A 15,255-nucleotide genomic window follows, 5' to 3' on the forward strand; every position below is an offset into this window, starting at 1 on the left:
CAGCTGGCCAGGAACAAACAGATGGGGAGATTAGTCTCACGCCAGAATAGCAAAGCAGTCTCAAGCAGAGGGATAAGCCTCAGCTTGTACCTGGCGCTCCTCGGCTACTCAGGGAAGTTACTCTTTTTTCCTTTGGAGGATTCATTTACAGACGTCAGGGGACTCCCTGCCCAAATATCCCAGACACTTCTCCATGCGGGCTTCACACCACAGGGTCTGGTAGCCAGTATTTCTCTTACAGATGGTTTCACTGGCTACAGAGGCCTTCTCATTTGCATGGGCTGTGAACACACAGCTTCTATATATGTGGTTTTGTTGGTGTTAGTTGTCAAGTCAGCTCCAGCTCATGGCGACCCCACGTACAACAACACAAAACGTTGCAGGTCCTGCACCGCCTTCGCCATTGTCAGTATGCGTGAGTCCACTGTTGTGACTGCTGTGTATTCTGAGTGCCTTTCAACCTAGCGGGCTCATCTTCCAGCATCCTATCGGACGATATTCTTATTATAATCCATAACATTTTCACTGGCGAATTTTTGGAAGTCAGACTGCCAGGCCTTTCTTCCTAATCTGTCTTAGTCTGAAAGCTCTGCTGAAACCCATCCACCACATGTGACCTTACTGGTATTTTGAAATAGCTTCCAGCATTACAGCAACACCCAAGCCAGCACTGTACAATAAACTGGGAGATAGTTATTGGCATGTGGTTTTAGAGTCTGATAAACAAGTACAGCTTTGGGGGCCCTAGGCAGAATGAGTCAGTACTCAGTAATGGGGGCAAAACTAGCTGGGTGACTCCAACACACTTTAGCGTCTAGTGTTGAAGCTGAGCCACAGACCTTTGGTGTTTTAGGGGTGGCACTTATATTTGGGTTAAGCTTCCTTTATTTCAAACTGTCAGTGCCAGTCGTGGGTTTGGGGCCTCTTGGCAAAGCCTGGGAAACAGCAACTCCTGGGTGACAGCAGTTGGTTTCACTAAAGGGTGCTAAATACCTGTACTTTTGTGCAGCAAGAATGACCACACACCTGTAAGGTAGGATAAGTAAAGGATGCTTTGTCCCAGTGCAGAGACGGTGACACCAAGACAAAGAAAATTTAAGTGGCAATACAGCTGGACAGGTGACACTGAAGCCTGGTGACAAATGAGTGGTAGAGCCCAGTCTTCAAGCTGGATCTAAGTCTGGGTCTGTAGAAGTGGCCTTGTTCCTGCTGTTAGCAGCCACTGTTTTATCTACAACTCGAGCTTCTGATCACAGCAGAGAATCTGGAGTCAAAAGATCAAGCTACGGTCCCGGTTCTCTCGCTCATCTACTTCGTGATTTTGGTAAGATCATAGAACCAGGTAGTTGAAAGTGATTTTATACCATCCTTCAAGTCTTAAAAGGGCCCAGAGCTTTTCCGGCTACAGAATGAAATCAATCTAGAGCAAATATATAAAATATATATATATATATAGTATCTAAAAATAAGTTTGAGCATCTTAAAAAATAACAATAACGTCGTGCATCTTGTTGCTAAGGGAAATGGATTCCGCAGCTTCATGGCAGTAGTAAATTAAAACAACTCCCGCCACCTGGAGCTAGCAGTTCTCTATGACCCAGTTAAACTATTCGCTGTCTCAGGGCAACCCCACGCATGTCAGAGTAGAACTGTGCTCCATAGGGCTTTCAGTGGCTGATTTTGGGGAAACAGACCATCAGGACTTTCTTCCAAGGCTCCCCAGGGTAGACACGAACCTCCTCCTTTTGGTCAGCAGCTGAGCATGTTAACAGTTTGCACCACCCAAGGCCTCTGTGACCCTGACAGACATGTTGCATTTTAAGCTCCTAGAGCCTTCTGAATGTTCTAGGGGCTTACACCCAGGGCTGGTTCTGCCCACCCCTGGACTCCCATCCCCAGGAGTGTTTGTGAGAGCATTTGGGGGCAGTTTATTGAGATATAATTGGCATGCAATAAAAAGCACATTTTTTTTTTTTAAGTTTTGACCGATATATACACTCATGAAACCATCATTACCATCTAGATATTTAGTTTATCCATCAGCCTGTGGGGACATGGTGATCGTCACCGTAACTAGGAGATGGTACTGGCATTTAGTGGACAGGTCTGAGGATAAGAAAAATCCTAAAACATGTAGTCCTGATTCCGAAAAGCCAAGAGCACGTGCACTGGGCAATACCAGGCCAGCGCCTTTGCTGAGCCAATGAAGAGACCAAGGTCAGAGAGGAATCTGAGGCATGCCCACGAGGAAGCTGAGACATGGCCACAAGGAAGCTGAGACATGGCCGACATGTTTTTTCCTGTCACACTTTTCATCTAAATACATCCAGAGCCTGTGCATTATTTAAACAAACAGTATTTGGTATTTGGTGAAAGAAATTCTTGGTCTGAGTCAAAAGGTTGACATTTAAAGGCTGTAAATACTCTAAAATGGCATGTTTTAAATGTAACAGTGGCTGTTTCTCAATAGGGTGGGTCAGCTAGGGATCCTTCCGCTCAAGGGCACTCCTGCACCTCAGCTGCTGCTGCCCTGGGTTATAGAGTGAAGGCAAGGACACACTTAACAGGAATTACAGCTTTGGTCTCCTCTTTTTGCTGTTGTTAATTGCCGTTGAGTCAGTTCCAAATCACGGTGACCCCACGTACAACAGAACGAAACATTGCCCGGTTCTGCACCATCTTCATTACTGCTGGTAGGCTTAAGTCTAGTATTTCGGTGACTGTGTGTTCTGAGTGCCTTTCAGCATAGGGGCTCATCTTCCACCACTGTATCAGACAGTGTTCTCTCGTCATCCATAAGGTTTTCGCTGGCTGATTTTCAGAAGTAGATCACCAGGCATTTCTCCCTAGTCCGTCTTAGTCTGGAAGTTCTGCTGAAACCTGTCTACCATCGATGACCCTGCTGGTATTAGAAATGTCAGTGGCATAGCTTCTAGTATCACAGCAGCATGCTGGCCACCACAGGACGCACTGACAGACGGGGGGTAGAAGAGGCCATCATTTGTCTTCACCATGACAACGCATCAGGCTTACAATACATTGTCCATCAATAAAACGGATGAACTCAGAAAGTGCCTTTAAGTGACTACCTGATGACGATCCTGTTTATGTGCTTCTAAAGAGAAGCACCTGCTACAGTGTCATATATAATTTAGATGCTGCTGTAGTTGTTGCTGGTTGTCATCAAGTCGGCTCCGACTCATGGCAGCCCCATGTACAACAGAATGAAACGCGGCCCAGTCCTGCACCATCTTCATGACCGTTGGTATGCTTGAGTCCATTGTTGTGGGTGGCTAAGGAGCAATCTGGTTTTATTTCTTCCAGTACTGATTTGTTCCTATATAGTCAATATTCTTGCCTACGCTGCAATTCAAATGTGTCAATTCATCTTTTTTTAATCATCGTCCAGCTTTCACATGCATATGAGGCAATTATAAATGTAATTCTGATATTTGAGATATTAAAAGAGTGAAACATTAGAATTTTATTAGTTGTAAGAATCATGCAATAACCCCAAGATCAGAATTTGGTGTCTACCAGAAAGACTGCCACTCTAAAATGGGACGTAGTGTGCTTGGCTGTGTGTGCTAAGAATCACCTGGGGCTTGTTAAAGCAGATTGCTGGGTCCCACCCTCAGAGTTGCTGATTCAGCAGGTCTGGAGTGGAGCCCAAGAATCTGCATTTCTAACAAGTTCCCAGGGGCTGCTGAGGTTGCTGGTCTGGAGCCCATGGGCTTGGGCCACATCTTCCCCCTAATGCCTGTCAGTGCTGGTTGTGGTGGCAACACAGTGTGAGAGGAAGAAGGGATTAGCAAGGATGAAGCACCTGCCCTCATTCACACACCCGTCTTCAGGCTTAACCGCTCACGGCGCTCTGAGCTCCCTGCCAGCCACCATCCCACACACATCCTCCATTCCTCTGATTTGCAGCTGAAGGAAAAAAATAAGGGTGAAGTGCCTATGTAGGGGCCCAGGCAACCAGGAGGCAAAAATAAGGGTGAAGTGCCTATGTAGGGCCCAGGAGAGCCAGAACAACCTGCGTGCACTTTTACAGGAATTATGAGCCCAGCAGATCATACTAGAAGATTAACACACATTCATGGCCTCCTGGCTTTAAAGAGAAAAAGTGTAGTTGATACACACTTTTGTTTTGGAATGATAAACTGTTAGAAAACATTCAGACACTCTTTCCAAAAGATGGAAATGATTTAAACATCCATCAGCAGATGAATGAATAAAGGAAATGCAGTACCTACACACAATGGAATATTACTCAGCCATAAAAAGAATGAAGTCCTGATACAGTCTCCAATGGGGATGAACTTGGAGGACATTATGTGGAGCGAAATAAGCCGGACCAAAAAGGACAAATACTGTATGATCCCACTAATGTGCATGCAAATACCTGCAGATCTAAGGTTGACAGAGGTGGGTGGAGGGAGGGGAGAAACAGACTCACTGCTTAGGAAACACTGAGCTCTGTTAAGTGTGATGGAAACAGAAACACATGAACAATGATGGTTGCCAACATGATGAACACAATTAATGTCGCTGAATTGGACACATGAAGAATGTTGAAATGGAATGGAAGTATTTTGTTACCTACATATTTACCTCGAGAAACACACACACATACACACACAGAGAACAATTTCCACCCAGAGAAAGAAGAGTAGTATTGTGAGCAAATAGCATTATTTATCAGGCCTTGGAGTTGTCAATTTTCTGTCTGGAAACTAGTTCTCCTGGCTGCTAGAGGACCTTTGAGAAGCAAACTTCAGACCTTCCAGTAGATCAACTTGATTTTTCAGCTAACAGCATTTAAGGCTGTCTCTAGCTGATAGCTAAATTTCTTTTATTTATGTGTTCCTTTGACTCTGAGGAGTCCCTGGGTGATACAGTTAACACACAGCTGCCCAACAAAAGGTTGGAGGTTCAAGTCCACCCAGAGGTGCCTCAGAAAAAGGCCTGGTGATCTACTTCTGAAAAATCAGCCATTGAAAACCCCATGGAACACAGTTCTACTCTGACACACACGGGGTCACCATGAGTCGAGGTTGACTTGATGGCAAATGGTTTACCAGCTGTGACTATGTAGCTGATTTCTAGGTTTTACTTCTAGAAAGTTGAACACTGTACACAGAGATAAATGTGTAAATGCCATTTCCCTAAAGATTAAAAAAAAAAAAAATCAAGCAAAAAGACCACTAGCTGACCTTATCTCCACAGCCACTTTCACCCAAGTCCAGTAATACAGGATAGTAGAAATGGCTTATTTTGAAAAGAAAAAAAACAACTCATAGTGACCCTATAGGACAGAGCAGAAGTGCCCCATATGGTTTCCAAGGCTGTAAACTTTATGGAAGTAGAATCCCGCTTCTCTCACGGAGCAGCTGATGGGTTCGAACCATCAACCTTTCAGTTAGTAGCCAAGCACCAGGTGAACTGCTTAACCACTGCACCACCAGGGCTCTTTTGAAAAGAAAAAACTTATTTTAAATACAAATGTGTCTGTCAAGTCACTCCTCATAGCCCCAAAGGCAAAATAATCTCTCCCGAATTCCCATATTGAATATCTCTGTTTTTACTTTCTAGACCATTTTATCTGAAAAATCCTGTTTGTATTGGTGACATTTCCAACTTAATAATAATGCTTCTCTTTCTATTCTAAGGTGATGATGTCGTTAGGTGCTATCGAGTCGGCTCTGACTCATAGCCACCCTACGCGTAACAGAATGAAACCCATTGCCTCATCCTGCACCATCCTCACGATCATTGCTATATTTGAGCCAATTGTTGCAGCCACTATGTCAGTCCATCTCCTTGAGGGTCTTCCTCCTTTTTGCTGACCCTCCACTTTACCAACCATGATGTACTTATCCAGAGACTGGTCCCTCCTGATGACACGTCCAAAGTATGTGAGACGAAGTCTCATCATCCTCCCTTCTAAGGAGCTTTCTTCCAAGACAGATTTTTTCATTCTTCTGGGACTCCATGATATATTCAATATTCTTCGCCAACACAACAAATCAAAAGCATCAATTCTTCTTGTTCTTCCTTATTCATTGTCCAGCTTTCCCATGCATATGAGGCGACTGAAAACACCATGGCTTGGGTCAGGCACACCTTAGATCTTAACGTGACATTTTTGTTTTTTAATACTTTAAAGAGGTCTTTTGCAGCAGATTTGCCCAATGCAATGCATGGTTCGATTTCTTGACTGCTGCTTCCATGAGGGTTGATTGTGGATCCAAGTAAAATAAAATCCTTGACAGCTTCAATCTTTTCTCCATTTATCATGATGTTGCTCACTGGTCTAGTTGTGAGGATTTTTGTTTTCTTTATGTTGAGGTGTAATCCATACTGAAGGCTGTGGCCTTTGATTTTCATCAGCAAGTGCGACAAGTCCTCTTCTCTTCCAGGAAGCAAGGTTGTGTCATCTGCATAACACAGGTTGTTAATGAGTCTTCCTGGAATCCTGATGTCCCGTTCTTCTTTATACGGTCCAGCTTCTCTGATTATTTGCTCAACATATAGACTGAATAGGTATGGTGAAAGGATACAATCCTGACTCACACCTTTCCTGACTTTAAACCTCTCAGTATCCCCTTGTTCTGTTCAAATAATTGCCTCTTGATCTATGAACAGGTTCCTTATGAGCACAATTAAGTGTTCTAGAATTCTCATTCTTGGCAATGTTATCTATAATTTGTTATGATGATCCACACAATCAAATGCCTTTGCATAGTCAATAAAACACAGGCAAACACCTTACTGGTACTCTCTGCTTTCAGCTAGGATCCATCTGGCATCAGCAACGATATCCTTCGTTCCACGTCCTCTTCTGAATTCGGCTTAAATTTCTGGCAGTTCTCTCTCGATGTAGTGCTGCAACTGTTTTTGAGTGAACTTTAGCAAAATTACTTGTGTGTGATATTAATGATATTGTTCAGTAAGTTCCACATTTGGTTGGATAGGCTTCCATGGGAATAGGCATAAATGTGGGTCTCTTTATGTCAGTGGGCCAGGTAGCTGTCTTCCAAATTTCTTGGCATAGACAATTGAGCACTTCCAGTACTGCATCCATTTGTTGAGACAACTCAATTGGGACTCGGTCAATTCCTGGAGCCTTGTTTTTCACCAATGCCTTCAGTGCATCTTCCTTCAGTACCGTCGGTTCTTGATCATATGCTACCTCCTGAAATGACTGAACATTGACCAGTTCTTTTTGGTACAGTGACTCTGTGTATTCCTTCCATCTTGTTTTGATGCTTCTTGTGTTGTTTACTATTTCCCCACAGAATCCTTCACCATTCCAACTCAAGGCCTGAATATTTTCTCCAGTTTTTCAGGTTGAGAAATGCCAAGCATGTTTTTCCCTTTTGGTTTTCTAACTCCAGGTCTTTGCACATGTCATTATAACACTTTACTTTGTCTTCTCAAGCTGCCCTTCGAAATCTTCTGTTCGGCTCTCTTACTTCAGCATTTCTTTCATTCACTTTAACTATTTGATGTCGAAGAGCAAGTTTCAGAGTCTCTTCTGACACTCATTTTGGTCTTTTCTTTTTTTCCTGTCATTTTAATGACCTCTTGTCTTCTTCATATATGATGTCCTTGATGTCATTCCACAACTTGTCTGGTCTTCGGTCATTAGTGTTCAATGCATCAAATCTATTCTTGAGATGGTCTCTAAATTCAGGTGGGATATATTTTGGCTCTCGTGGACTTGTTCTACTTTTCTTCAGCTTCAACTTGAACTTGCATACAAGCAATTGATGGTCTGTTCTTCAGCTGGTCCCTGGCCTTGTTCTAACTAATGATCTGACTGATGATATTGAGCTTTTCCATCATCTCTTTTCACAGATGTAGTTGATTTGATTCCTGTGTATTCCATCCAGCAAGGCCCACATGTACAGTTGCTGTTTACGTTGTTGAAAAAAAGGTATTTGCAATGAAGTCATTGGTCTTGCAAAATTCTATTTTGAGATATTCAGTGTCATTTCTATTACAGAGGCCATATTTTCCAACTACCAATCCTTCTTTTTTGTTTCCAACTTTTGCATTCCAATCATCAGTAATCATCGATGCATCCTGATTGTATGTTCAATCAATTTCAGACTGCGGAAGCTGGAAAACAAATCTTCAATTTCTTCATCTTTGGCCTTAGTGGTTGGTGGATAAATTTGAATAATAGTTGTATTAGCTGGTCTTCCTTGTAGGTGTATGGATATTATCACTGACAGCGTCGTACTTCAGGATAGATCTTGAGATGTTCTTTTTGATGATGAATGCAACACCATTCCTCTTTAATTTGTCATTCCCGGTTTAGTAGACCATATGGCTGTCTGATTCAAAATGGCCAACAGGAGTCCATTTCGGCTCACTAATGCCTGAGATATCAATGTTTATGTGTTCCTTTTCATTTTTTGACAACTTCCAATTTTCCTAGATTCATGCTTCGTACATTCTATATTCCAATTATAAATGCATGTTTGCAACTGTTTCTTCTCATTTTGAGCCATGCCACATCAGCAAATGAAGGTCCTGAATGCTTGACTCCATTCACGTTATTAAAGTCAACTTTACTCTGAGGAGGCAGCTCTTCCCCAGTCATCTTTTGAGTGCCTTCCAACCTGAGGGGCTCATCTTCTGGCACTATATCAGACAATGTTCCACTGCTCTTCATAAGGTTTTCACTGGCTAATTTTCTTCAGAAGTAGACTACCAGGTCCTTCTTCCTAGTCTGTCTTAGTCTGGAAGCTCATCTGAAACCTGTTCACCATGGGTGATCCTACTGGTATTTGAAAAACAGTAGCATAGCTTCCAGCATCACTGCAGCACGCAAGCCCCAACAGTACAACACACTGACAGAGGCGTGGCGGAAGGTGACGATAGCCTTGTTTATCTATTTTAATAAATTTTTTTTCCCAAAATATGACAACAATTAGAGGCTATATGTATGAGTAACTTTGGTGTTTTGGCAAATATGGTGTCAAAATAGCAAGGATCTCAAGTTTTCTGGAGGAGAGTTAAGTTAAAGTCATCAAGAAACAGGAGCTGCAAGACTGAACTCAGATCGAGGTCCATTTGTCCCCTACCCCCTCGCCCGGCACAATGGGTGTTTCTTGGAAGTCTTCTCTTTTTAAACCCAGGGCAGACATTACTCTTTGATTACCTCATTCTTTCCCACTGAATCTTAAAATCTTTTTCCATACAGTCTTCCAGACATTCTTCAGAACAAATTACAACTGGCCCATAGGATGAAATCCATCTACCATCTCCATATAAAAAAATAATCCAATCTATCTTTGCAATGAAAACAATCATTTTGGCTGATTTTGGCCCTGCCAAAAGCTCCAATACTCACATCAATATGAGTACAGGGTGAAAATGTCCTTCACTAAGCAGATGTCACCAGGAAGGTGTCTTAGCATGGAAATCATCACAAATAAAAATGTTCTTACCTGGGTAGAAACACACTTTCCACCACATAAAAGTCTTGCATGAGAACATCTCGGTCTGGCTTGGAAGTGAGATTACCCACCGTGTATCCTATTCCCAACTGGATAGCACCTTTAATAGCAGATGATGCAGTCTGCAAAGAAAACAAGGGTCACAGCATTAGTCTTAAGGGTCAGGGACTCGTTCAATGTCACACACAGCAAAAAGAGGAGTGTGAGATCAGATCTCCTCTCTTGTTCCTGAGCAACACGGAAGCTGATGTCTGGAAAGATGACCTATTGCTGCTTCTTTTTTTTTAAATCTCAATTTTATTGAGATCTTTTTTTTTTTTTTTTGGTGAAAATACACACAGTCATATACCATTTCAAACTATTTCTACATGCACAAGTCAGTGACATTGATTACATTCTTCAAGTTGTACAAATATTCCCACCACCCTTCTCTGAATTGTTCCACCACCACTGACTTAGACTCACTGTCCCCTAAGCTTCCCGTCTAACCTTTCCAGTTACTGTTGTCAATTTGATCTCAAATAGATAATTCTTTGAAAGAGCACAATGCTCAAAGTAGACATACTTAAGATAAACTATTGCTTGGTTCAAAGTAGACTTGAGGGGATATTTTTGGTTTAAGGCTTAATTTTAAAGATTATCTCAGGGCAGTAGTTTCAGGGGTTCATCCCATCTCAACAGCTCCAGAAATTCTAGCTTCCACAGAAAATTTAAAATTCTGTTCCACATTCTTCCGCCTCATGATCAAGATTCTTCTGTAGAATCTTGGATCAAAACAATCAGTAATGGTACGTGGGCACCAGTCAGTTCTGGTCTCACAGCAAGGGGGCAGTTGTTCATGGTTCTTTGGTGTCAAAAGCTATGAAGAAATAAATAAATGAACAAATAAAGCAATTGAGCGGAGGGGAGATGGGTCTTGGATTTGCCAAATGAAAGTGCTAAATCTAAAAGTTTTTTTTTTCCTATAAAATAAATTATCTTTATTATATGCACTTAAGTCAGGATTTCTCAATCTTGACACTGCTGACACTTTGGTCCAGATAATTCCTTGTTGTTGGGAGGCTGTCCTGTGCATTGTAGTATGTTTAGCAGCATCTCTGGTCTCCACCCACTAGATGCCCTCCCCTCCTCAGAAGGTGGAAACATGTCCCGGTGTTCTTCTTTTTTCACACGCCATTTGGCTTAAGATGGGAAAAGATCAAGACTCAAGCCCTAGTGCATCAAGTGCTTTAAAAAAAAAAAAAAAATGTTTGCTATTTTAATACTCCCTGTTCTGAGACAACAGCTCTGAAATGCCACCGATTGGCGTCACTGACCTTTTGTACTAGTTGCTCTGGCCTCTGAAGGCTGAGATGGATATTTCTCATTTCAACCTCAGACAAAAATTCAAAAGGCATCTCTACTCCCACCCAACACTCGGAGCAGAGTGGCACAAGATGTGACATGAGCACTTTCCAGAAGATCCAATACCCTATAATGTTCTGGACCAGCGCTACCAACAGACTCCCAGGCCCTCCAAATACCTTTTCCTCCCCCACCTCCACCCTGAGTCTGCTTCTCAGAACAATTTGTGTTTCTGCTTACTTCATATAATTCATGACATCACCATGATAACAGTTATTTACCACTTTTTGGCAGGAACAACCCATTAAATGGGTGGAGAACCCAATTCTGTGTTGACCCTGTCTTGGCAACAGAAGGTGGTTGAAGAAGAACTGACACATTTGAATTATGTTGTTGGCAAAGAATACTGAATGTACCATGGAGTGCCAGAAGAACAGACAATTCTGTCTTGAAAGAAGTACAGCTAGAACGCTCCTTAGAAGCAAGGATGGTGAGAATTTACCTCATGTACTTTGGACAGGTTATCAGGAAGGATCAATCTCTGGAGAAGGTCATCATGCTTAGTGAAGAAGAGGAAGACCCTCAATGAGATAGATTGATACAGTGGCTGCAACAATGGGCTCAAACATAGCGATTGTGAGGATGGTGCAGGACCAGGCAGTGTTTTGTTCTGTCATACATGGGGTGGCTATGAGTTGGAGATGACTCAACAGCACCTAACAATAACACCAAAGTTTTGGGTAGGCTATATTTGATATTTTCAAACTTCACAGAGTATTGGGGGTGTAAGGAGTTTGTTGTTCAAACACATAATTTATAATTCAGAAAATCTATGGTGAAGGCCCAGAATATGCTCCTGCTCTACCCAAACCCATTGCCACTGAGTCAATTCTAACTCACAGTGACCCGATAGCACAGAACAGAACTGCACCATAGGGTTTCCAAGGCTGTAGTCTTTATGGAAGTAGACTGCCATACCTTTCTCCCATGGAGTGGCTGGTAGGTTGAAACTGCCAACCTTTCAGTTAGCAGCAGAGCACTTAACCACTGTACCACCAGGCCTCCATGTTCTTGCTCTGAAAAGGACTAAAAACAAATCTCTCTCCTAAGATCTAAGATTCATATGGTCCCCAAAGGAATAAAATTTTGGAAAGGACCCCATTTAAATCTGTTTAGTTAAACCAGAACAAAAAAAGATTTGTAATAATATTACTTCCCTTCCAGGTCCCTTAAAATGCAAGGGCTTTGCAACCTACTTGTGGTGTGAGAGTGTTCTGGCATGCCCTGCTGACCAGCTGCCACCCCACCTGCCAACCTGCTGAGTAGTGCGAGAATGCTTTGGCATGCCTGGGCATCTATCCACCACCCCCCACACTGATCTAACAAGCAGCAGCAGAGCTCTTCGGTGCTCCTAGACACCTGCCGCACCCCCTGGCTGCCACCCTGCCCACCCAGTGAGTGGCTGTGAATGCCCCTCATGCCACTGAACTGACAATAGGTGGTGACCAGTGCCTGACCAGCCCACCCACAGTGGTTCACACACCCACTGAAAACTGACGTGGATTCACCCTGCCCACTGCTGCCCTGCCCACTCAGAGACAGGTGGTGAGTGCTCCTGTGCTGCCAGACAAGCAATCAGCAAAGCATGCCTGTCCCACCCTCCCTGATACATCAAAACAAAACAAAAAATCAGGATGAAATGGCAAACATACAATCAATCAATACATAAAATGACACCTTAGTACCTCAGAGACCAAAAAAAAAAAAAAAAAGGCAAATCATACAAAGAAACAAGACAAGATGACTCAAATATATGACCAAAAAAAGTGGCAGAAAACCTTTCTGAAGAACTGGTAATAGAATTATCTGATAAGGAATTCAAAAGACTTATATACAAGGTCTTCAAAGAGATCAAGGAAAATACAAACAAAACCAAAGAAGAATTCAGGAACACAATACAAGAACAAGATGGCAAAATAAATAGACAATTAGAAACCATACAAAAATAATAACTAGAAATCCAGAAGATTAACAATAAAATATCAGAAATGGATAACTCAAAAGAAGGACATGCAAGTAGAATCGCAGCAATAAAGGAAAGAATCAGCAAAACAGGGGAAGAATCCCTTAATACTAATTTGTTTGGGGAACAATCAGAAAAAAAGAATGAAGAAAGCCTAAGAGTTATGTGGGATACTACCAAGAGAAAGAATTTATGCGTAAGTGGAATTCCAGAAGACAAGGAAGAAAAAAAAAAGCACAAACAGAATTTTTGAAGATTTATTGACAGAAAACTTCCCTACTATCATGAAAGACAAGAAGGTTTCCATCCATGAAGCTCAATGAACCCCATACTGGATAGACGCCAAAAGAAAACATCAAGATACATCATAATCAACCTTTCCAAAACCAAAAACAAAGAAAGAATTCTGAAAGCAGCTCATGAAAAATGAAATATCACCTACAAAGAGGCATCAATAAGATTAAGCACTGAATTCTCACCAGAAACCACACAGGCGAGAAGCCAGTGGAATGATATATACAAAACCCTAAAAAATAAATAAAATTGCCAACCAAGAATCAAAATTGTCTTTCAAATATGATGGCAAAGCTAGAACATTTTCAGATATACAGATATCAAGGGAATTGGTAAAAACTAGACCAACTTTACAAGAAACATTAAAGGGAGTTCTTCGGACAGAAAGCCAATGACATCAGACAACAACCTGAGATCAAGACACATGACAGTATTACCAAAATTCCAACCCTGACAATTCTCAAATATAACATAAAACTGAAAACAGGGAACCAGAGATATCAATCTGGAAATCATGACAACTTCAAAACAAAAAGAGGAAATAAATGGCATAGTTATAGAATTTCCATTTGCAGAGAAAGCCAAAGGAGATTTCAGACATAACAGACTGTTTTAAACTTAGGAAAAGAAAGATAAATTCCAGAGTAACCACAAAGAAAATAAATAAACCTACTTACCAAAAAAAAAAAAAAAAAGACTCTGCAAACAAACTCAACAGCAACAAAGGAATGAAAAAGAAAATCCACAAACAAAAAGAACTCGGCACAGAAAATTAAGCAGAACAAAGAAACCACTGCACCACAATAAAAAACCCATTGCCGTCAAATCAATTTCGACTCATAGCAACCCTATAGGACAGAGTAGAACTGCCCCACAGAGTTTCCAAGGAGCGCCTGGGTGGATTCAAACTGCCAACTTTTGGCTAGCAGCCCTAGCACTTAACTACTATGGCACCAGGCAGGAGTAAATTCACACCTAACGATAATCACAATGAATACAAATGGTTTAAATGCACCAGTCAAGAGATAAAGAGTGGCAGAATGGATTAAAAAACATGACCCATCAATATGTTGCCTACAGGAGACACATCTTACACACAAGGACATAAATACGTTAAAATCAAAGGATGGAAAAAATATATATCAAGCAAACAGCAACCAAAAGAGAGCAGAAGTGGCAATAATCTCTGATAAAATAGACTTTAAGTGAAAATCCATTATTAGAGACAAGGAGGGGCATGACACAATGATTAAAGGATCAATCTACAAGAGGACATAACCACAATACATATTTATGCTCCCAATGAAAGAGCTTCAAAATATATAAAACAAGCTCTAACAGAACTGAAAGTTGAAATAGACAGTTCTACAATAACAGTAGGAGTCTTTAACAAACCACTTTTGACATCGAACAGAAAAACTAGAAAGAAACTCAAAAAAGATACAGAGTATCTACATAACACAATTGACCAACTAGATCTCACAGACATACAGAACACACCACCCAACAGCAGCACAGTACACATACTTCTCCAGTGTACATGGATCGGTCTCCAGAATAGGCCAATATTAGGTCACAAAGCAAGCCTCAATAAATTCAAGAGCACTGAAATAATGCAAAGCATCTTCTCTGATCATAATGCTATAAAACTAAAATTCAATAACTGAAAGAGGAAGGGAAAAAAACACATGGAAACTGAGTAACACCTTACTTAAAAACTGTTGGGTAACAGAAGAAATTAAAAATGAAATTTAGAAGTTTTTTTGGAATCAAATGAGAATGAAAACACAACATACTAAAACCTTTGGGACACAGCAAAAGCCATACTCAGAGGAGAATTTACGACAATAAATGCACACATCAAAAAAGAAAATAGGGCCAAAATCAATAGTTTAGCCCTACAACTTGAACAAACGGAGGAGTAGGAAGAGAAGTTCACAGTCACCAGAAAGAAGGGAATAATAAAGAGCAGAGCAAGAATAAATGAAATAGAAAAGAGAAAAACAATAGAAAGACTCAACAAGACTAGAAGTTGGTTCTTTGAGAGGATCAATAAAATTGACAAACCACTGGCCAAACTGACAAATGAAAAAAACCAGAAGATGCAAATAACCAAAATAA

General features: G+C 41.3%; 1 protein-coding gene across 7 annotated transcripts in view; it reads right to left on the minus strand.

Annotated features, from left to right (window-relative positions):
- The window catches only part of PIP5K1B (phosphatidylinositol-4-phosphate 5-kinase type 1 beta), a 264,099-nt gene that overhangs the window by 79,628 nt on the left and 169,216 nt on the right, over positions 1-15,255 (minus strand). For all 7 annotated transcript variants that reach the window (XM_064290556.1, XM_023539444.2, XM_064290554.1 and 4 more), the window contains one exon: positions 9,465-9,595. In XM_064290556.1, the coding sequence (XP_064146626.1) occupies positions 9,465-9,595 (131 nt within the window). The remainder of the gene's footprint in view (positions 1-9,464; positions 9,596-15,255) is intronic.

The sequence above is a fragment of the Loxodonta africana genome, chromosome 9 (genome assembly GCF_030014295.1).
Source record: "Loxodonta africana isolate mLoxAfr1 chromosome 9, mLoxAfr1.hap2, whole genome shotgun sequence".
NCBI lineage: Eukaryota > Metazoa > Chordata > Mammalia > Proboscidea > Elephantidae > Loxodonta > Loxodonta africana.